The sequence below is a fragment of the Passer domesticus genome, chromosome 7 (assembly GCF_036417665.1).
Source record: "Passer domesticus isolate bPasDom1 chromosome 7, bPasDom1.hap1, whole genome shotgun sequence".
In the NCBI taxonomy this organism is placed as follows: Eukaryota; Metazoa; Chordata; class Aves; order Passeriformes; family Passeridae; genus Passer; species Passer domesticus.
In genome coordinates this window covers 16,814,894-16,837,404 of record NC_087480.1, presented here as the reverse complement: position 1 = coordinate 16,837,404, position 22,511 = coordinate 16,814,894, and the positions used below count along the sequence as shown (strand labels likewise).

The 22,511-nt window shown below is 49.5% G+C and overlaps 1 protein-coding gene across 4 annotated transcripts in view; it reads left to right on the top strand.

Moving 5' to 3' along the window:
• Positions 1–3,151, top strand: part of AMOT (angiomotin) — a 58,537-nt gene extending 55,386 nt beyond the window's left edge. For all 4 annotated transcript variants that reach the window (XM_064427181.1, XM_064427183.1, XM_064427180.1 and 1 more), the window contains one exon: positions 668–3,151. In XM_064427181.1, the coding sequence (XP_064283251.1) occupies positions 668–768 (101 nt within the window). In that variant the 3' untranslated portion in view covers positions 769–3,151. The remainder of the gene's footprint in view (positions 1–667) is intronic.
• The last annotated feature ends 19,360 nt before the right edge of the window (positions 3,152–22,511 follow it).

Here is a 22,511-nt window from a genome sequence, read left to right as displayed (position 1 = left end):
TTAAACATGAAAATGGGCTGTTCAAACTGGCTGTTGCATTGAGTGGGCACCCAAAGCCAGGTGGACTCAGAGAGGGGGAGGGAGAAGGAGGAGAGGGAACTCTCACAATAAAGCTGTCTTGGTACCATCCCAGTCACAGGGGCAGCTTCAGCCTTGGACATCCAGTTGACAGTGACTGTCCCAGGAGCTGAGTTTGCTTCCCACAGAGCTCCCAGCTGGCAAGAGCTGCTCATTTTCCAGCCCACTCTGCCAAATCAATGCAGATTACACAACCTTGCCTCTTCTCCTTACAGACACATTACAATGCTGTTGTTCTTCATGGCAGAGGGAGTTTGGCTGGGCTCTGCCTCCTGCCCATGCTGTGCTGTTTAATGGGTATCGAGGGAGAACAGGTCTGGTGGTGAAAATCCACCCTGACTGCACTGGTTTACATGCAGTCACTCCAGTTCTGTGTGGATTTGTGTATCAGTGGGAGGTACCCAAAGGGAATTTGATAAAATAGCTTTATTTGTCTGGCTGCATATGTGGGAATTGAATTTTTGAAAACTAAATAAGTTATTATCTGTCTTTGGCCAATGATACAAAATGACTTAAAATGTTAATGTCACATTTCTGACCTCATTGAAATGACACCTTTAATTGTCTCTTGTTTTTCCTCATCACATAGATGGGCCACTCTTCCACTCCAGCACTCTTGAAAGAAAAGCCCCTGTTCAGACTGTGGGGCAGGACCTCCCAGATGGAGAGATGGTAGAATACCTCATCTGAAAGGCTGTACCAGGATCTGAGCTGGGATAACAGTAGCAAGAAATTTTTAAAAGACATTTTTATTGGGGAAAAAAAATGTAGTACCTGAGTAATAAAAGAACACTCAGCTGTTTGCTCTTGTATATTATGTCTCAAAAGTTTGGACAGGTTAATTTATAATTTGTTCTAAATTATAAAAAACCCGTAACACTTGTTCTTTGAAAGTTTCCCCCTTTATTTTTTAAATACTGGATCTGGTAACATGTGGAGACAAAAACTAGACCTTAGGTGCACTACATGTGATATTTCATTTCAGTGTTTTTAAAGTCTCTTAAGCAGAAGTACCTGCTCTCACAGGTGCTGGTTACATGTCTGGCTTGAATGTAGTAAGGTGAGCTTAATGGCCTTAAAATGATCAGAACCAGGGACATCCTTGTGAGCATCACTTCATGGTGTTGGAATACAGGTGTTCTGGGGAGCTTTGATAAATCTGAGCTGTGATCAAGGGAGATGTCCCTTTCACTTCCTCTTTCCTCTCAGTGCAAGAACTCAGAGTAGGTGTTTCATGTTCATGGGCTGGAAAGATGTCCATTTTCAGTGTGGTAACATTTTTTTTTACTTCCCAAATTAATTTTTTAATGACTTTGTTATTAAAACAAACAACTCCGTGATTAATGTCACATTTCATATTTGTAGTTCCTTTTGCAAGATTTGCCACACTTTTATACTTAAGTACTTTTTCAATAATTTTTACAGTGGATAGTAAATAATATATTGCATTCATATTTTGCATAAATGAATAAGGAGAATTTACAGGCCCAGCCCTGATCTGTTAGATCAGATTTCTGACATCATAATTCCATTGGCTTTAGTGAAACTACAAATTTACCATAGCTCAAGTGGGAAGCCCTGCTGTAGATGTAACAACTTAATCTACTGCATCTGTGGAGATCTTTCTTTGTAGCAGACTTTTCTATATTTCAAATGCCCTTCAAAAAAAAAATACACTTTGTATATCCCTCCTTTCTGGAGAGACTGGATTCTTTTTCACATAGCAAAGCCTCAGAGGAAGAGCTTTGAATTGAAGCTCTGTGCAAAGGTTCAGATGGCAGATTCTCTCCTTTCAAAATACTTCTTTAATTCATCCGAGTGGAGAGAGCAGCTTAAAGAAATCCCAGAGGCATTACAGAAGAAAGTTACATATTTAAGTCATGAGGTTCACTTCCAGATTTTTGGGAACTAGCACAGATGCAGCAGTGCTTTGGTTACAGAAACTATAAGGAGATATTAAGACCAATAGAAGTACATGAGTGTTTTTTTGTTACTGTCTTTGCATTTTATTAAAACACTTCAATATTAATTTCTGTTAAAACCTACTCTTTTTTTGTACTTGAAAATTAAAATATTTCATTAGCCAGTGGTCACACACTGGGAACCTGGCTAGTTTCAGCTTTCTGTGCAGCATTAGAGTAGCAAAATTTTCATTTCAGATCGTTTCACCCCAGAGATAAGGAAATCCAGCAATTAATTATCACAGAGTTAGTGAATGTCTTTAATTCCTGTTTGACACTACTGCTGTTGTGTTCAAATGAAATGGCCTTACCAGACCACCAGGGATCACAGGAGTTCCACAGTGGGAGGGGACAGGAGGTGCCTCTCTCTGCACAGGTGCTGCCTAAAGCTCAGCCCTGAGCTTTCCTTTTGATAATAATCACTTAAAATCCAAGGAAAACACTTCCTGCCATTTCTGGCAGCCTTGCTGCTGCTGGTTAGGGATCTTCAGGCCATGTTCCCAGTCCTGCAGGAGGCAGAAGTGGCCAAAGGTGGGCTGGGGGATGCTCTGGGCAGGCACAAACCCCTTCCATCATCCAACTGCAGGCACTGCAGAGCTGCACTGCCAGGCTTCGCCTGTCCTGTGGGACAATGTCTTTCCAGACAGTTCCAGACCTCCCTTCCCTCTGAGCCATTCCCCACTCTTTTCCAGGCACTGTGTCCATCACCACTTCATTCTCATCCCTGACAATGTCTTGCTTTTATTTCTCTTGGTTTAATTCCAGCCCACTTTATGAAGTAATGCCCACCCTGGATGATTTGATTTCTCTTCCTCCTCCACAGTTGTTGGAAATTCAGCTTTTCTCATTAGCTCAAGGTGTCCACCTTTTTGCCATTTCAGCATAAATATCTATATTACATTATGTGGGCTTGGCTTAAAATGAGCAAGGGAAATCAAATGCCATTGAGTGGCCGTGTGAGAAGCAGGGAGAACTGTTTGAATGCTTTTCTCTTCCTTTAGAGTCAGGAAAAATAATATTCCACCCTTACAAATACATTTCAGCATCTGGAAAGAAGTTTTACGACTGTAGGACTCTAAATAAACAGTTACAACTCTCTTGAGTCACATAAATTCTAAAATGTCTGGGAAAATTTGGATCTTTCACAGATAAAACCTCTTTCTGAAAACTGATTTTCCCCAATCAGTATTGGCTGTTCAGGGGAAAATAATTGGTTTATTCTCCTTGCAGCTCACTGTTTTCAAGTGGAGGGCCACTGCATTTTGTTTTTACAAATCAAAAAGGACATAATAGCTTTCTGTGAATAAAATACCGCAACTATCTCCTCCAGAAATTGAAGCCAGGCTGTCTCTGACAGCCTGAACCATCAGGATTGCAGGAGCCTTAGCAGTTCCTCACCCATTGAAGTCATTTTGGAAGATGGTGCAGCTTCACACTGCTGTGTGAAGGGCTCTTTGCCCTATTTTGTAATTTCAGTTTCTTCCAAAAAAGCAAAAACCCAGAACTTTGCTGTGGAAGTTGGAGGTTGTTTTCCTGTGCTGACAAACTGGGAGCCATCAGGAATGTATTCTCCCCCTGGAGCTTCCTCAGAGCCATCCTGGTGTGAATGTAAACGAGCTGCTTGCTTTGAGGAAGATGTGTACTATAGTCTTCAGTCTCTGTACAGATTTTTATTTTGTTTTTAAAACAGAAACTGCTTTAAGGAGACAAACTGCACACCTAGTTCCTTTGCCTTCTGTAGAGCTTATTTCTAGTAGAAAGTGGTTTTTAACAGTGATTGCAACGACTTTGCAAACCAAAATTTTAGACTAAGAGTTTTTCTTAAACTCGGGTATTAGAAGCAGAATTGTAGCTTTTATAAAGAAAGCCACATATTCTTTGTAGAGCAAAACAAGAAAGTGAAGTTTAGTTATTTTTCCTCTTTCATTCACTGCTTACAGAAAGGCCAAACTCCCAAGTCCTTCCCTTGGGCAGCTCCTTTGTGGTCTCACTGCTTGGGGAACTGCCTGAGATCCAGAGACTTTTGTTCCACCTGGCCTAAGGTTATTGAATTAAACAGCTCCTACCTGGCAGCTCCTGAGGGGTTAGAGCAGAAATTTGGTGTCTGGGGACTCAGGGGGATGTGTGAGGAGTCTGCAGGGGGACGCTGAGGTCACCACGTGTGCTGGGGCTGAAGTTCTCCCCGTGTGTTCTGTCTGAAAGTTGAGCATGGTCTTTGCTTTGGTTTTTGGGGGGGGACACACAGAGCTTCAGGCCAGGCCCATTTCCAAGGCCACCTCCTGCTCCAGGGGCCAGCGGCGTGGGGGACGTGTGACACCCGTGGTGGCTGTGGCCAGACCAAGGCTCTGCTCACCAGAAAACCCAAACCCGGGGTGCTCAGGGCAGCCACAGCCCGGGGCAGCTGAGCTTCCTCTCCCCAGGCTGGCACAGCTTTTCTGCATTCACCCTGCTGCCCTGGGTGTGCTCCGTGCCAGGGGCGGGGGACAGGGGCCTCTGGAGGGGGGAGGGTCTCTTTTCATGTATTTGTATAGGAACTCTTTTGTAAAAGTTAGTGTTTTTATGTCTAGGAAGTAAAAAGACATTGTAAAATGTAATTGTACTGTATTTATGAAGAAAATACATTTCTTTTCAAAAAGATCTCCTTCTAAGTTGGTTTTAGAGTTTGGTTTCCACCAGCATCATCTTGCAGAGTTTTTGGGGGCAAATGGCTTCGAGCAGTTTCCCTCCCAGCAGGTTTGGTCTAACAGGGGCCCAGTCAGCTGCTTCTCTTTAGGACCCAAAATATCAAAGCATGAAATAAATAAAATAAATTTTAAATACTAAAGTTTGCCATTTCACAACCATAGAGCATGAATTAAAGTACTAAAGTTTACAATTTCACAACCATACACAGTGTGTCAAGAGAATTATCTTTCCTATATAAATATATTGAAGTGAATCATGTGGGTTTTTTTTTTCCTCCTTTATTTAAACCATCCAAGTTTATTTTGTAATTTGTGACTGGGCTGTTTTGTAATTCAGCTGTTGAAACAGCCCTTAAGTCTTTGAAGTTTTATGGCAGCTTTAATTCTAGAAAGAAAACAAAATAGTCAGTGTAAATATGCACTAAGAAATCTTGTAAATGTTGTGTATCCATGTATTTTTAAAGAATGGACCCTGTGTTTTCAGCTTTTTTTGCACTGCTTTGCTTGTTTTGCAGTAAATTTGTTTGGCATGAGCAGCTTATGGAATACAAAACAAAAACAATCTTCACCTTCCCTCCTCCTCACTACTGCTTGGCCTCTGTCTCTGGGTTTTCAACTCCTAATCGGAGATTTTACAGGATAACGTAATTGTCATTCCAGTCTCTTCCCTTAAGCATCCCGAATTATTTTTCCCTCTGGGTGGCTCTGCAGCTGCCCACTACTCACACCTTTTAACAGCCACATTAGCAGCACTTTGAGCTGTGGTGACAGCCACCTCTCCTTTGATGCCTGCTCCCTTTCCCAGACATCTGAGGGCATCAGCACACGAGCAGCCTTCAGCCCTGGGAGTATTTTCCACATCACATGTGCTTTTTGTTCCTGTATTCTTGGTGCATTTTGCTGCCTGCTAATTTATCTCTCCTCCCTCACGGTGTCGGAGGGAAGGAGCAGGGATTACTGGGAAGCTGCTTGAAAGTGGCCAGCCTTGATGCAATTTCACTGCTGACTTTTGAGTTTGATCTTAACATAGCTGTCACCTCCCCTGCTGTAATAAATACCAGCCTGACAAATCCTGGGGCCAGTGGTCAGCTCAGCATATCCATCCCCTCCACTCTCAGGCCTTTTGATGTTGTTTCTATAAATCTCTCTGGCGTGCCAGAGCAGAAACAAGAAGACAAAAAAACAACAAAAACCCCAAAACCAACAACAACAAAAAATCTACCTAAAAAAAAAAAAAGCCAACCTGGCCAGACAAAACCCCCCAGCTGCAGGAGCTGGCTAATAGCTGCTTTATTTATTTTATTTAATAACACAAGTGTGGCCCATCTGCACGGGGGTGTGAGAGGAGTAGTTGGGCATTTCACAAGCCCTTGTGGGCAGCAAAGATCTAGCCCTGCTCTGTGGGGAGCAGCCAGGAGCCATGCAGGGAGGATTTGGGATTTCATTAGGATTCCACGTGCCCTCACCTTTCCTGCTGGCCAGACCACTTGGAGTTAAACATCTCCCAGAGGCCATCCCTGTCCTGCTGCAGCATCTGCTGAACACCTGCATGGGAAAGGCACCTCCTTCAATCCCATTATCTGCTACTCAGCCTGCCAAAAACTGGGGCTTGAAAGGGAATAAAAATGAAAAGGCTGGTGGTTTAGGTTTGGTTGGTTGGGGTTTTTTCCCCCCCTCTCAGTTGGCTCTTTAGGTGAAAAAGCTCCTTTGCTCCAAATCCTCACTGAGTGTAGTGGTTGATTCCACGCCAGCCCCATGGGTGGGAGGAGGGAGTTAGAAGCTGAACCAGTGCACAGTGAGTACAGCACATTCCCAAGGGCTGCATTATTCTATTTATTGTAAAGTCTTGCCTGTTATTGCTGTTAAACACCTCCAGAGGAAAGCAAAATTCCATAATGCCACAGGACCTTTCCCAGCAATAACTCTGTGCCTCCACTTCCTGCTCCCCAAGGCAAAATTGGAGCATTTTGTGTATTTTGGAGCATTTATCTGAATTCTGTAAGGAAGAATAATATAAAATGGCAACAAAACACTGGCCCTGTAAAGGTGTTTTTGCAGTGCTATTTATATACAGTGACTCTGGAATGAGATAATCTTCACTTTGTATTGTGGAGGTAAACAGGAGAGGAAAATTGTCATTGATGCCTTGCCAGAAGGAGCACTAATCTTTTAAATATAAGGCTTTTATACACACACACACACATAAATACATGCAATTTATAAAAACTGGTAATTTTGAGAACCTAATTGTACCTGATGAAATTTTCTTTTCCTCCCTAGTCATTTTTTTCAAACATAAATGGGCGGGTTTGGAACTTCATTGTGTCTCTACCCTTCTGTTTCCTGTTGCTGCATTTCAGAACTCAAAAATAAGAAAGAACCCCTCCTGTCTGCAGCTTTTCAGTTCTTTATTTCAGTATTTTGAGTGCATTTTCGTTGCTGTTCCTTTGCTTGTCACCCCAGAGCACCGCAGCTCAGGCAGGGTGATGCCTGCGTCATGTTCATTCACAGCCACAATATCCCTGTCTGCACATCCATCCCCTTTGGCAGGAGGAAAATCCCTGTCCTGTCCTCCTGTGGGAACCACCAGCATTTCCCTGCTGGAGCACCCATCCCTCCAATACCTAGAAGAGACCAAAAGAGCTGGAGAGGGATTTTGGGAAGGGAATGTGGTGATAGAACAAGGGGAAATGGCATCAAAGTGACAGAGGGTAGGTTTAAAGGGGATATTGGGAAGAAATTCTCCCCTGTGAGGGTGGGCAGGCCCTGGCACAGGGTGCCCAGAGCAGCTGTGGCTGCCCCTGGATCCCTGGCAGTGCCCAAGGCCAGGCTGGAGCAGCCTGGGACAGTGGGAGGGGTCCCTATGGCAGGGGTGGGATGAGATCCCAGCCTGTTCCGAGCCAAAACATCTTCACTTGGGCCACCTTCAGCAGCAAACACCTCTCCTTGCCCACCTGGGACACAAGTCAAAGCAAGAGGCCCGAGATGTCACTGGCATGGCTGGAAGGCTGAAAACAGACAGAGAGTCCTTGAGAGCCTCGGCCTCGTTGGTCTGGTGTGCTTATCCCCACACCTTAACCCTCTGCAGCCACATTATCTGGGATGTGGGCTTAGGAGAAGTGAGATTTGCCAAGGGAGAAAGGCTGGAAGACTTAATGAGCTGCCCGCTGGCCCTCAGCAATTAGTGCTGGACGGTACGGCCCAATTAGGGTACTATTAACTTTAGTTCTCTGGAAATACAGCCATTAATAATACTAATAATTCTTCTGACCTCAAAGTAATTGCAGAACATTAAAGGAGAAAACTGCTTCTAATTAAGCAATTCCCAATCCTTCTGTTTTCCCTTTTTTCTGAGCCTCTGGTGCCCTCTCAGCCATGCTGGTGTGGGGCTTGCCTGGCTCAGAGATGGGATGTGCAGTGGGGCAGAAATTGCTGTCCCTGCTGCTAAGAGGTGACATGCCTGGAACTCTTCAGCACTTCAAACCCCAAAGTCTGGACAAGCCATAGTCCTGCACTCTCAAAACAATTTCTGATGGGAAATCTTCTTTCACTGCCAGATTAAGCTCTTGGAAGGAGAACCAGGAACTTCTACCGGTCCCCAAATTATAAAATCACAGACTGGTTTGGGTTAGAAGGAACCTTGTTCCAAACCCCTCTGCCATGGCAGGGACACCTCCCACCGTCCCAGGCTGCTCCAAGCCCTGTCCAGCCTGGCCTTGGGCACTGCCAGGGATCCAGGGGCAGCCACAGCTGCTCTGGGCACCCTGTGCCAGGGCCTGCCCGCCCTCACAGGGGAGAATTTCTTCCTATTATCAATTTAAATCAAAGTAATTGCATTAGTGGCAACTGCGAACAACTTGTGAGGAGAAAAATGGAGGTTAAAGCTGAGAAAATAAACATCAGGAGTTGGAGATGCCCAGCTGGCACAGCCATGTGCTGCAAATCAAACTCTGACCTGCAGAGTGAAGCAGCTGTGCCTGGACAGACACAGTGGGCAGGAGCTGCTGTCCCCCTCTCACAGCCCAAACCAAGGCTGCTGAGTGACACCCCACATCACAAAAATCCAATTTTAACCCTTCCCACAGCCTGTTGTGATAATGAAGCCTAGATTTCTGTTCCATTTGAAGCACCTGGAGGAGTGGGGATAAGCAGCCATGCCAGCTCCACTCACGGGTGGTGGTTTGGTGGTTTAATCCTCAAATTCTGCTGCTGAATCTTCAAAAAAAAACCCAAACCAAACAAAAAAACCAAACAAACAAACAAACAAAAAAAAAACACCACAAAACAAACACCCAAACAAACAAAAAGAAAAAAAAAAAGAAAAAAGAAAAAAAAAAAGATACCCCATGGCTGGATGGGAAAACAAAGCTCTTTATGGAGTGGCTGAGCAAACCAGGCTTGAATGTACCATGTGTAGGAAAAGGTTTTGATGCTAACACATGTATTTATTTGTTATAATTCTAAACCAGGGGTTTGGGGTGCTGGGGCCATGAGGAATTACCAACGCAGTGATGCTCCCTGTACCCCTCACTGCAGCCACACAACATGCTGCTCGTGGCCCTCCTGGGCAGGGCAGCTGTGTCCATGGGAACATCCCAGAAAAGCACATTTTCCAGAGTCCAGCCCTCAGGGAAACCCAACTGAGCCAGGACAGGTCACGCTGAGAGCCCCAGGCAGGTGTGCCAGAGGCAGGGCTGCAGCCTGTGCAAACACACCTTTCTCACTCCCTTTTTTAACCTGAAGGAAGGCAAGGATGGGATTTTGGAAAGCAGCATTTTTCCTCGAGAGTTTCAAGCAAAATACAGAAGTTTAACAGCAGGGTTTGGGCTTTTGGGAACATTTCCACCTGCAGCTCCGCACAGCGTGGAACATAAAGGAACTGGCTCTCCCAGACATCCGTGCTTTTAAAAAAATGAGCATTTCGTGCTTCAGAGAGGAGGGGAAGAGCGGCGTGTCCCATTTCTCACCCAAACTGTGCCATCACTGCTACTGTGGGTCCAGCCCTGCAGATAACAGATCAATAAGGGATCAATAAGGGAGCGATGAGGGAGCGATAAGGGAGTGATAAGGGATCGATAAGGGATCAATAAGGGAGCAGCCCCGGTGCTGCAGGTGCCACAAGGCAGCCACGGCTTCCCGGACTCGCCAAGACCTTTCTTAAATGACCTTTATTAAATTAATCTGTGCCCCTGAAGGCAGGCAGTGCCACAGCTGCTCTGAGGGAGCAGGAGGGGCAGCGCTGCCCCGAGAGCAGGCAGGGCTCTGTGGGGACACCAAGGAGCAGGGAAGCCTCAATTCAAAAGAAAAACATCAAATCAAACCCACCCTGCACCCGTCTCTTGCTGAGCACATCAAAACCTGAGGAGGGATGCTGCACACGCTGAGACAGGACAGATGGGTTTTGCCAAGGTGCCACAAAAAAAACCCCTTTACAAGTAATGCAATACTGAAATGGTGTGGGTCTGGGGGCAGCATCTCTGTGGGCTGATCCTTTTTGGAGTATTTTGTACTTCCCCACCTCACGGAGCAGAGCCCACACCCATCCCTGGGCAGAGAGGTCAAACCTGGGCAGGTGCCCATGGCCTGGGACAGGCACAGAGCACCCCTGTGGGAGCCCAGGCTGTGCCCACATCACCTGGCTCATGCCAGCTTGTCCTTTCTCCACGCTGCCTCTTGGGCCCCGTCATCCTCTAGCGACAGGACAAGGAGGAATGGGTAAAAATTAAAAGAGGAGAAATTTAGGTTAGGTATTAAGAAGAAATTAGGGTGGGCAGGCCCTGGCACAGAGTGCCCAGAGCAGCTGTGGCTGCCCCTGGATCCCTGGCAGTGCCCAAGGCCAGGCTGGACAGGCTTGGAGCAGCCTGGGATGGTGGGAGGTGTCCCTATGGCAGGAGCCTGGGACTAGATGATCTTTAAGGTCCCCTTCCACCCTTTAACATTCCATGATCCTGTCCCAGCCACGATCAGCTTTTCTTCCGTGGTCCGGCCCTGCAGAGCTGGGCTGCAGGGACAGCTCGGCCACCTGCAGCCCTGGAGGAGCCCCGTGTCACCGGGGCCGTGCTGCCGGCTCGGGCTGGGTGTGCAGGGTGGTGAGCACCGCTTTCCTAAAATCCTCTAGATGGCAATCGCTGGCAGCGCTGCCGAGCCCTTCCCGCAGCTCCTGGACAAGCTGGCTGATGACTGATGCTCCGGTGTCATCTGTCAGCATCCCTCGTGTCCTGCTCCCTGCTGGTTCCCGACTCTCTGTCCCCTCTCCCCACCTCCCTGCTCCCGACACGGGGCTGTGGGAGCGACAAGCAGGACGAGCCACCAGCCCTGACATCAGCGCCTGGGTCTCACAGGGGACAAACACACCTGGAGAAAAATAATCGAGTCACCCAGTTTATTCCCAGCCGGCTAGAAAGGATTCTGTCATTGTAACCAAAGTTTAATGTGTATTTTTAAGTGCAGAGGTGGCCAGGCAAGGAGGACTTTGCTACCCTGGGTGCCAAAGAGGGCTGAGCCCAGGGCACCCCAGATTTGCCAACCCCAATTGCTGGGTGTGGGGGACAGGGACCAGCAGGGTCCTGCTGTGGAGACTGGAGCAGCTTCCAGCAGGGAAACTGCAAATCTCCTCTGTCCCCGGCTGTCCCCGGCGATGGGCGCAGTCAATGGCATTTACTGTGCTCGAAGGAGAGCTCACTGCAGCTGCTGGGCAGGTGACAGGGCAAATATTGCTGCTTCCTCTGGTAAAATGTAATCACAAACTTCAGCTTCAGTGATGGGAGGTGGGGAAAAACAAGAGTCACTTTCCAGCTGTTTCCTCATGTTCACACTTGGGCACTGCTGCTCCTTAATTTCCATCTGTGGGGTCCTGGGGGAGCTGGGGGAGCCGGGCAGGGGCACCAAGGCCCTCGGTTTGCTCTGTCTGCTGCTCCTGCCTCCTGCCAGGGACCAGGCTGGGCTCATCCCACAGACCCATCCCACAGCCCCATCCCACTGCCCCGGCTCATCCCACTGCCCCATCCCCACCCCACAGCTCCATGCCACCCCACTGCCCATCTCTTGGTTTTCTTGGCTTTTATAGAGATGGGGCAACTGAGAGGTGTTTGAAAAGATTTTATTCTATTATCAGTCTCGATGAGTGGTGAGACACAAGAAATATAAAACTCAATGCCATTCCATCAGAAGTTAAATTACTTTTTGGTTATAATATTCTATAAGTGTTTTTTAGTTCATTAGTTTTTGTTATATAAAATTATTGTTTTAAATGTTAATTATATATATTTTCTATGTGGTATTGTTATAATGTATTTTTATAGTTTTAATTTTTAAAAATATTTAAGTTTTTTGCAAGGTTATATTTTGAAATTTGTTGAAGTTTGGTTTTATTTTAATTTAAAAATAATGTTATTTTTATTTTATTTCTTTTAAAGTATCTTTTTAGTTTTTTTAGTATCTTTTATTTTAGTGTTCGTATATAGATGTATAAGATTGTGTGAGCTTTTTGTTAGGTTTTGAGAATTAAAATAAAACCTTTTAAAACTCCTCTCAGTTGCCCCGTCTCTGTAAAAGCTAAGAAAACCAACACCCACCATTCTCTTTCAGTTTCAACAACTTTCCACAAATTCAGGCTGCGTGAGGAAGGTGCCTGGGCTCTTTCTGCCCCAGGTGCAGCCCCTGGGCAGGTGAGGGTGCAGCACCCCCAGCCCTGGGCATGCCCCTCCAGCAAAAGGGGCTGCTCATTTTCCCTGCCTCGGGAAGAGGATGAGCTGCAGGCAGGCTGGACACCAAGCAGCTTCCCCAGCAGCTCTCCAGGGCTGCTTTTCCCTGCTGAGACATCCGCCCAGGGCTGGAGCTGACTCAGCACCAGGGATGAGGAGCTGCAGAAGGGAGCAAGCAGAAAATAATGAATCATGATAGAAAATTATAAATCCCTGCGATAATAAATAATGCAGTAAGAGGTAATTAATTATCTCCATTTACGCTGGGCTGCCTGGTTATTGATTTAGGTGTGCTCCCAGCCTGGGCAGCCCTGACTCCTTGGGGATTTCGGGATCTGTGTTCTTCGCCTTCCCTCTCGAAGCCGCAGTGCTGCAGCTCCGTGTAGGGCTCGCCTCTCCCGGGCCAGGAGCTGCTCCTGCACTCCCCTGGCACTCCTGTGCTGTCACCCAGGTGTCCCCCAGCACTGCTGTGGCCTGGTATGGGGATCAGGGACAGGAGCACAGCCCCGGGTGACCCCGGGAGCAGCGCGGACGTGGCCGCAGCCCAGCCCCGGCTGGAGCGCTGATGTCAGAGGCACCAGATGGCTCCTTTCTGCCCGGTTTAATGGTGCCTAATGAGGTCACTTCCATAAAAGAGTTAATTATTTCCTGGGAGCCATTTGCTAACGTAATTAAGTCTGTTTCATGCCTGGTTTTAGCGAGTGGCTGAGAGCAGGGCTGGTGTGAAAGGCAGAGCAAGGGGTGACGGCCCCAGCAGTGCCCACTGCCTTGTGCTGGGCACCCAAACCAGGAGCTCTTCTGTTCCTCTCTCCCAGAAATGGGGCAGCAGCTCCTGGGCTGATTTTTCACCCTCCTCCCCCCCAGGAGCACTAGGAAGGCCATTCCAGGGCTGCACAGTGTGTAATGTCATTTGTAAGAGCCAAGGATGGGTTTTAATGACTTGTTGTGTCTGGTATCTTGGAGGTGATGGAGCCTGGAGGAGTTTCTTCAGCTCTTCTTTCTTAGGAAGCACAGATGGCATTCTGAGCATTTTTATTGAAATAACCAGGAAAGGGCTGTGCCCCCAGAGGCCACCCTGCTCCTTCTCCCAAACCTGTGGGTGAAACACAACCTCGAGCATCTGCCAGGGCAGCGCAGCCACAGGAGCAGCAGCTCCAGATATTCCCACATGGGCACAGCTTTAATTAAAAAATAAACTGTCAGGCATCATAAAAAATTAAAACTTAAATGCCTTTAACATCCATCTGCAAGTCTGCTGGCAAGGCTGAGGAGGCAGAGTGGCTGCCACTCCCCACGGGGCCTTGAGAGGCTCCATGTCCCCACACAGGATCCTGGATCCTGCTGCTGGCACCTGATGCTGTCCCCCCATGGGGTGGCATTTGGGGAGCACACCCTACTGGGGGTGCAAGGAAGAGAGGTGCCTGCAAGCTCCCAGGAATGCTTTGAGTGCTTTCATTGAATTTTATTAGGATTTTTCTGCTCCCTGGTGGGTGTTGCAGGTGTCAGGCAGGTGAGGAGGAGTTTTGTGACCACACAGCAGGGCTGGTGCAGTGGGAGGTGCCAGAGCCAGTGGGACAGGAGGAAACAGTGCCAGGTCTGGCCCTGCTCCCTCTCAGGGGTCCCAGTGATGGGGACAGGCAGAAATCCCACAGGGGAACTTTTCCTCTCCCTTATCTTGCTCATCAGGAGCTGGGGCAGTTGATCCTTGCTCTGCAAGATGAAAGATTCAGAACATGATGGTGCTGCTTCCTTGCCAGGCCACCACTGAATTATTTAATGACTTCTGAAAAATCTGCCCAGTGCCTGGAGTGGAGGGAAACTCCCCAGGCTCTGCCTGGAACCTCCTTTTTTCTCCTTTTCTCTCCTTTTCCAGGTTTTTTTTTGCATTAATCTCTCTTTTGCTGTGCTGCCCCTGGAGAAGGTGGTACCATCCCCCTGTCCAGCATCAGCTGGTGATGACGAGCCCTGCTCCCCTCCCGGGCATGCTGCTGCTCCTGGGTGATTATTCCTGTTAATTACTTCCCTCAGAGCAGAAGCCAGATGCAGAGCTGTCAGCTCTGAGTGCTGCTTGGCTTTTGCCCTCCCATCTGCAGCCGCTGGCCTTGGGGGATCCTCCTGGAGGCTCTTGGTGCTGCTGGCAGGAGGACAAACAGCAGTGCTGCAGGGCACCGTGCCACCAGCGCTCCCAGCTGGGGCTCTGGTCCAAAATCTTCCCCTTCCTGGTGTTTTTCTGGATGTTTGGGCACAGGGATGTGCTGGTCAGAGCAGAGGATGCAGAGCAGAGGCCGTGGGTACCAAACCCTGTCTGAGATGGCTGCTCTGGCCCTGGGTCCTGCAGGGGGGTTCTCAGCGAGGGGAGCAGCTCCCCTGGGGCCAGAGCAGCCCCAGCACAGCTGTGAGAACAGGGCTGTTCAAACCTAAAGGGGATTCCTCTCCCTCTGCATCAATGCACCAAGCCCTTACCAATGGTGTTGGTCATCAGGAGGGACAGGCTGTCCTGGGCACATCAGCTGCTTCTGCTTCCCCTCCTGCATCCCGGGCTTGCTCATTGCTCTGGCCCAGTTTCCACAAGGGAAAAGCCCAGCTGGGGATGATGGACAGGAAGATGCTGCTCAGTTATTTACTCCCCACCCAGCCCTGGGAGCACACACTGCAGCCCACAGGCTGCACCACAGGGCTATCCCAGGGCAAAGCAGCTTAATGAGCTTCCTGGCAGGGCTGTGAATGAAAATGGGGTTTCACTCCACAGCTTGCACCTTGGCCTGTGCTGAGCTCAGCTGTAAAGCAGCAGAACCCAGCCCAGGTCTGCTCCTGGGGCAGTGGAGGGTCCTTGAAGGGGTTGATGCTCTACAGCATCACCACTGCCTCTCATGCCTCCTCTGAAAAGAGGCTGCAGGAAGGAAACCCAGAGCAGGCATTGCTGGCAGAGCAGTGTTTGGAGGCCTCTCTCTATCCATTTTTCATTACAGCACCATTTCTGGAAGCAGCAGAGAGGAGCATCTGCTGACAAGAGCCTCCCATGGCCACCAGAGCTGGCAGGAAGCACTGGAGCACAGGGCAGCAGCTGAGCAGAGGCACTGCACAGAGCTGGTGGCTTTCAGTGCTTCACCCTTCCTCACTGAAGGGGGAGAAGGGAGTGGCTGTGTCCCTGCAAACCCCAGGGCACCCCAGAGCAGCAAAGGCACCACCAGCCAGGGCCCCGAGAGCCTGCTGCTGAATCCCCATCTTTACAGTGCGGAAAGAATTCCAAATGCACAGCTCTCTGCTAGGGTTTGGCACGTCCTTTTGCAATCATTAATGCTCACCTCTCCCTGCTGAATGAGCCTCATGGATTTCAGGAGGCCTGGAGGGAGAAGAAATCACCCTGACTCATGGCAGTGACCTTCAGGAGAGCTGTGTGTGTGAGGCTTGGTGCCAAAGGCTCAAACTGAGTGCCACCAGGGTGGTGATGAGCTGTAGAGCCACCATGGACAAAGCTGAGGGGCATGTGCTGTTCCAGGAGGTGATGATGCTCACACTCATCATCATCAGTCCAATGTCACACCCCAGGGCTGGTCACGCCAAGGCAGGGCCACAGCCAGATGGACACAACTGTTTACCTGCACTACCACCACACCACCTGTGTGTCTGCAGCCCTGTCAAAGAGCAATAATCCTTTAATTATCTGTAAAAATGCCAATTTTTCTTGCAGGGAGAATGACTGTCAAAGGGTTCTTGCGAATTACTCTGGAAGCTGGGACAGAAAAAAAGAAAGCAAAGCTTATCTGCTCCTCAGCCACCTGCCCCAAGCTATTTTTTGCTTTCTCATAACTGGATTTTGCTCCAGGGGTGAAATACTCAGCACACAGCCTTTTGTCCTTCTTTTCTCCATTATCCCTGCAGGATCCCACCTGTGGCTGGCAGAACCCCTGTGCCAGAGGGGCTTGAGAGGGTCAGGAAGCAGCTGGAGCTGCTGGGGGGCAGGCACAGGAACACCTGAGCCACTCCAGCCCTTCCCAAACTGGGCTGAACCCCCCCACCCCTTGGACTGGGGGAATTGACCTGAGTGCATTTCAGCTGGGGGCTGTTTCCTCACAGCTGCATCACTGCTGGCTGCTCTGCTGGCTCTGAAATGTGCCTTCTGCTGCTGAGGTTTTCTTCCTGGCACACCTTGATTTTGCATCCGGGTTTTGCCTTGCACAGACATGGGTTACCACAGTGGTGAACCCCCCCAGCTGTTTTGGTGGCCAAGCCAATGTCCTCATGCTCCTGCCTGGCTGATTTGTCCCTGTCATGGGCTGGCAGCAGAGTTTGGTCCTTTACTTTGTGGCTTCCTGGCTGCAACAGCTGGGACAGAGGAGAGAGCAGCTGGGTGGGAGCTGGGGGGGACAGGGGGCTGTAAATCCCACCAGTACAGGAAAAAGCAGCAGTTTGGAAGTTGGATTGAAGTAAAGAATTGAAGTGGAAGTCCAAGTGCCTGCTCCTTCCCCACACCTTCCTTGGCCAAGCCCCCCAGCAGCACCACCCTGTGCCCAGCCCTGCAGCCCATGCTGCTCCCAGGCCCATCCCCGGGGATGCTCCCTCTGCAGTGGTGCTCCCAAACAAATTGCCATGGAAACAGAGCCAAGGCACACAAAATCTGCCTCTGAGCTTGGGCTGAGGGGGTCCTGCCAGGGGAGGGGCTTTGTTCATCCCTGCTGCCTTCACCCTCTGCCCCTGGGGCCTGGAGCTCCACAAGCAGCAGGGACAAGGCAAGGAAACCTCATCCCAGGGCTCCTTGGGCAGGTTCCAGCTTTCCCCGGGACACTGAGGGCTAATGGTTCCCTGTTTCTGTGACCTGGCAGGAGTTTGCAGTGATTTTTAATAAAAATGTACACGTTGAGCTGACGCTGGTGGGGACCAGCTGCAGGCCAGAGCTGAGGGGAAAAAACTCATTAAAGTGCAAGGTCCTGGCTGCTCGAGCATCCTCAGAAACAAATTAGTCCCTGCTAATTGGCTCAGACTGCTGCATGGGCATGACTGTATTTAGAGCTGGTTCCTGGTCCCACTTTCCTTTCCCAGTGGCACTGGTGGCTGCTGGAGTCCCTGTCCCTGCTGTCCCCATCTCTTCCCACCCCTCCCTGCTGGGGCAGCCTGTGGATGACACAGCCCCCCTGCTCACTCCAGGCTCGTGGCCAGAAAACAAAGACAACTGGCTACTGAGGGAGGAACAAAGACTTGAAATTATTCTTCAGTAAATGTCAAACCCAAAATAAAGCCCAAAACCTCAGCAGGGTCAGACCCCCCCACAGGGCAGCCCCACAGAGGAGCTGCAGTGGGAGCAGATGGAAGGCAGAGCCAGGTCTCCCTTTCCCTCCACTGTAAGCTGCCCAGAAGAGGAGGTTTTCCCAAAAAGTTCCTGTTCCTTCAGGAACTTCTCTGCCTGTCCCTGGGTTTCCAGCCTCCAGCCACTTTTGGGCACGGTTGTTCAGCTGTGTCCATTGCTGAGCAGAGCTAACTTTGCCTTCTACTCACTTAGGTATAAATAATCTTTTACTATATTAATTACTTTGCACAGAAGGATAAGACATAAATTATAACCCAATGGTTATAATTGCATGTTCTTAGCACGTGTGCTTCGTTACTAATTATCCCCCTTCTCCCAGGCAGATTAAAAAGGAGAATCATTGGATTGTGGCTGCCAGGGAATGAGGCTGCTGAGGGAGGAGAGGAAGCCCCTTCTTGCCACCAAAGGGGTGTGAAATACTGCCACAAATACAAATATAGCCCCTTCCCTCCCCAAATTAAATTAGTTGGAGGTGGTGCCTGCACCTTTCCTGTGGGACAGTGATGCCCATGGCAGCCTTGAGACCTTCCTCCCATTCCACTCACAGTGGAGCTTCTCTTGGGTTTATATCAAAAAGAAAACAGTGTTGAAAGCTTTTTTGCTTATTCCTGCTAGGCTTGTGGCTTTCCAGCAAGAGCCCTTTGTGGAAGGGTGAGTGGTCACTGGCTCTGCAGGACCTGCAAAAAAGAAAGAGGCAAAAACCATCATTGTTGTGGCTGTGAGTGATCCCCAGCATGACCTGCCATCTGCACTTGGGTCACTGCAGGAACTGAATAATAAAATGTTCTTCTCATCCTCAGCCTGGGTACAGCACTGGACATCACCTCTGGTTTTGTGTTCACTGGTTTTGTGTTCTGTGTTCACTGTCAGCCCCATGGCACCTTGGGGTGCCCCGGGGATGGCCTTGGGTTGTGTATTTAATTCCAGACTTAACAATCCACAGCTTCCAGGTGCTGCCTGTTGTTTCTGCCTCGGCAGAGGGTCTGCCCTGTTATGAGAGGACACACTTGTACCTGCAGTGGGCAGCACGTCCTGGCTGGGGGACCTGGAGTAAAGCTGGAGAACTCCCTGAAGCCACACTGGGCTCACTCTGCTACAAGACAAACCAGCATCTCATCCTGGGGATAATTTCTCCTCAGCAATCCTGCACACGATCTCCTCTTGCTCCCTAAGTCCCTGCCAGGAGAGCTCAGCTCTGCACAGCCCAAAGCCTTCCCCCAGCCCAGCTTGCAGCAGAGCCCTCAGATTCCAGCCCCTTCCTTCTAGGCTGGCTGCCTTGCAGCCCAAACAACACTGGAAGCTTTTTTTGGACGATTTTCCAACCTCTGGATGTCCCAAGCTCTGTTTGGTGATGACGTTCAGGGGCAGCAGTGCTTGGCCGTGCTCTCAGCAGGGAGTGAGGACCACCCCGAGCCCTGGTTTAGGGCCCCCAGCAGGGTCCCCCTCAGGGTTAGGCTGAGATTAGAGGTTCCCAGCGTTCCCCCAGGGCTGCACTGTGGGATGGGAGGCAGGAGCAGCCTGCGGGGTCAGGGTGATGCTCCTCCGAGGCAGCGCACGCCTGAGCATCTCTCCGGGGGCTCTCCCACACCCAGCCCAGATCCCGCTGTAAAAATAGTTGCAAGTGTTAATTGCAGGCACTGATGGTTCAGCAAGCTCCTGCTGAAACCTCAGCTGAACCTGGGAAGGAGCAGATAAAGCACGATCCTCTTCACAGCTTGTGGAAAAGCTCGGGTTCTTTGGAATGGGCGGGAGAGCAGGGAGCGTGTCGCTTCTGCTCTTTCTGTGGCAGGAATACAGAGTATTTGCAAGGTTATCTCTCTCTGAATGGCAAATTTCCTCTCCTCTCAGAACTCCTTTATTGCTATCAGCTTTCCTTGACGGAGTTTATTTTTGAGGATGTATTCCATCGTTTATCAAACTCATCACGGAGACACTCGGACTTTCTGCGTGAGGTGTGAGAGGCTTTGCCAGCCTCGCTGAGGAGCTGCCCTTGGCGGGGTGGGTGCTCGTCCATCCCTCCTCACTGCAGTCCCTGCTCTATTAGAGCCCAGAGAAACCAGCATTTATTATTTGTCAATCCAAGAAAACATTCCAGCAGCTCACAAGATCGCTCCTCTGTGTTAACAGCACATCCCTGCTTTGCCTGAGCCCGGGGTAGAAAGCTGCAGGAATTTTTTCCCCCTCTTTTATCTGAATTTCTGCAGGGAGGAGAAGCAGGGGAGCAGCCCCAGTTCTTTGTCCTGCTGCAAGTGGCCTTAAAAATGATTCTATTTTACATTGCAGACTTTGAGACACGAGCAGAACACACACATAAAGATTTTTTTTTTTTTTTTGTGGCGCGGTGATTTCACAGGCAAAATGCTGCAGGTGAAGCTGAGATGAAATGAGTTCCTCCACCCTGGAGGCAGCTTCCTAGGGGAAAACACTGGTTTAGCAGTGGGATGAAGGTGTGCAGAGCCAGGAGCAGGGATGTTCATCCTCCTCCTTCAGGCACCAGGGGAACAAAACTCCCCCAGCCACCGGGGTGGTCACAATGCCACAGGTGCCACCCGGCGTGCCCAGTGCTCCCTCAGACACACTGGGAGATGTCTCTGAGCTTCACCAAGCACATAATTGCTCTTTCAAGTAATTATGCCTTGAATTAAAACAGTTCCTGAGCAGCCTGAAACCTTCATCTTCCGTGCCTCAGCATCTCAGCAGGGAGAAGATGTGCAGGTGGAGCCAAGACAGGGCCAGGAGATGAAGATCCCATGGGCAGGGGCTGCCTGGCTCCCAGCCCTCAGGGATTGTTCTGCCACTGCTATCACAGATACAAACTGTTTGTGGCCAGATTGGGGAATTTCTGAGTTTTCTGGAGATTTGCAATATTTTAATCATATTTTGGTTCTGACAACCCCATCCACCCCTCCCTCCTGTGCTGCTCCCAGGGGCCATATCCAGCATCCCATCCCTTTTGTGTCGTAAATGGAAGAGCATCAGCAAATGCCTAATTTGCTGTTTTGCATATGTATCAAAAAATGGCATCATTTTTCATGGTTGACAAAATTCCTTTTTTTTTCCTTTTTTTTTTTTTTCAATTTGCTGGTATTTGAGGAGAAAACAAGGTAAACAGCCAGTGGTGTCCTGTGCAATGACAAACAGCTCCCAGGCAGTAATGCTGCTGTGCTGCCTGGGCTCTGTAATAATAACAACAATAAAAAAGAAAGACATTAGTATACCTGGATTCATTACAAGTTCAGTAAAAGCCTTCAGGAGGAGAGGAAGCTTTGTCATTTAACTTGCAGAATTGCCCAAGAAGAGGAGTTAATCAACCCATGAGTGATTTACACTCACTGAAGGTATCTTGTCGAAACGAGCCCAAATTTTATGTGTCTCTCTCCTCTCGAGAGGAACAGGATATACATTTTCCACAGGCTGGTAATTTAATAAAGCAACTTTTTTTCCTTGGAAATTGCAGAGGAGGTGATTTTTGCTGGCCTCAAGGCTGGCTTTGGTGGTGTCCCACCCCCATGGACACCCTGGGTTCAGCCCTTGTGTCTCACTGCCCTTGGGCTGGGATGGCTCAGGGGCTCTGTGTGCTCCACTTTGGAGTATTTCTGCTCCATTCCCCATCTCCACCCCTGCTGTGCCTCTGGCCATGTCCCTCCCTCCCTTCTGCACGTGGTTTTGGCTCTCATGGTTGTGCCAAACACCATCCCTGGTGTCTGCTTCCCGTTCCTGGCTGCCAGGACTTGCTCCTGTGGCAGTGCCAGGGTGGGCAACACAGAGCTCCCACCCACAGCAAGCCTCCCCTCCTCTCCTGTCTGCTTTGGGGTGCTGAAGGACAGCAAATAATTATTCCCTGCTGCTCCAGCCTAATGTGTGTCTCCATTTCCTATAATTATGTGGCCATTCTGATTTATTTATTTCTTTTAACGTTGCAGCAGCAGAAGCAAGCAAGGAGGCATGGCCAGGATTGCTGCCCAGGCTGCTGTAGGAAGGTCTGGGCATTTAATAATCCCTTTCATAATGAGGATCTGATAAATAAGGGCCTTTTAAACTCCATGCAGTCCTGGGTGAGTGGCAATGGGAGCTCTTGCCAATCTGCCTCCCATTGTAGGGAGCTCTAGGGAAGGGTTCTGGAGGTGGGACCAGAGCTTTCCCCTGCCAGGCTTCATCGTCCCAACTATTATCAGAGAATACAGAGAAGTCTGGGCTGGAAAGAACCTTTAAACTCATCTCATTCCATCCCTCTTGGGACACTTTCCACTATCCCAGGCTGCTCCAAGCCCTGTCCAACCTCATCCCCCCACATACTGAATGTGCTGGCCTCTGTTCATCCCTCAGTGCCCTTCTGGCAGGACTCTGGTGTCAGCTGGATCCATGAGGGGCACTGGCTGTGCTTTCAGGAGCAGTGGGACGAGGCTGATGCTGGGGAGCAGCTCCCCCTCACCCACAGCCTCCCACTCCTCACCAGCCTCACCTGCAGCCCCCTCCCTCTCTGGAGCTGGGGGCTTTTGCCCTGACCCCTGCTCAGGGTAACTCCCTGAGCACCACCAGGTGTCCTGGAGCCTTTGGCAGCTCCTTGGTTTGCTCTGGAGCTCCGAGGGGCTCCGTCAGCACTGCAGGGCTGCTGCAGCAGAGCTCAGGCTGCAAACCCAGCGCCTTTCCCCCGGCTCTGCTCCGCACAGAGCCCCTGGCAATTCCCCCCTTGTGCGGGCAGGCTTTCTCAGGAGTGAGCTCCATTAAGCTGCGTGCGAGGGTTAATTAATTTTTAATGTTAACAACCTTTCCTTTGTGT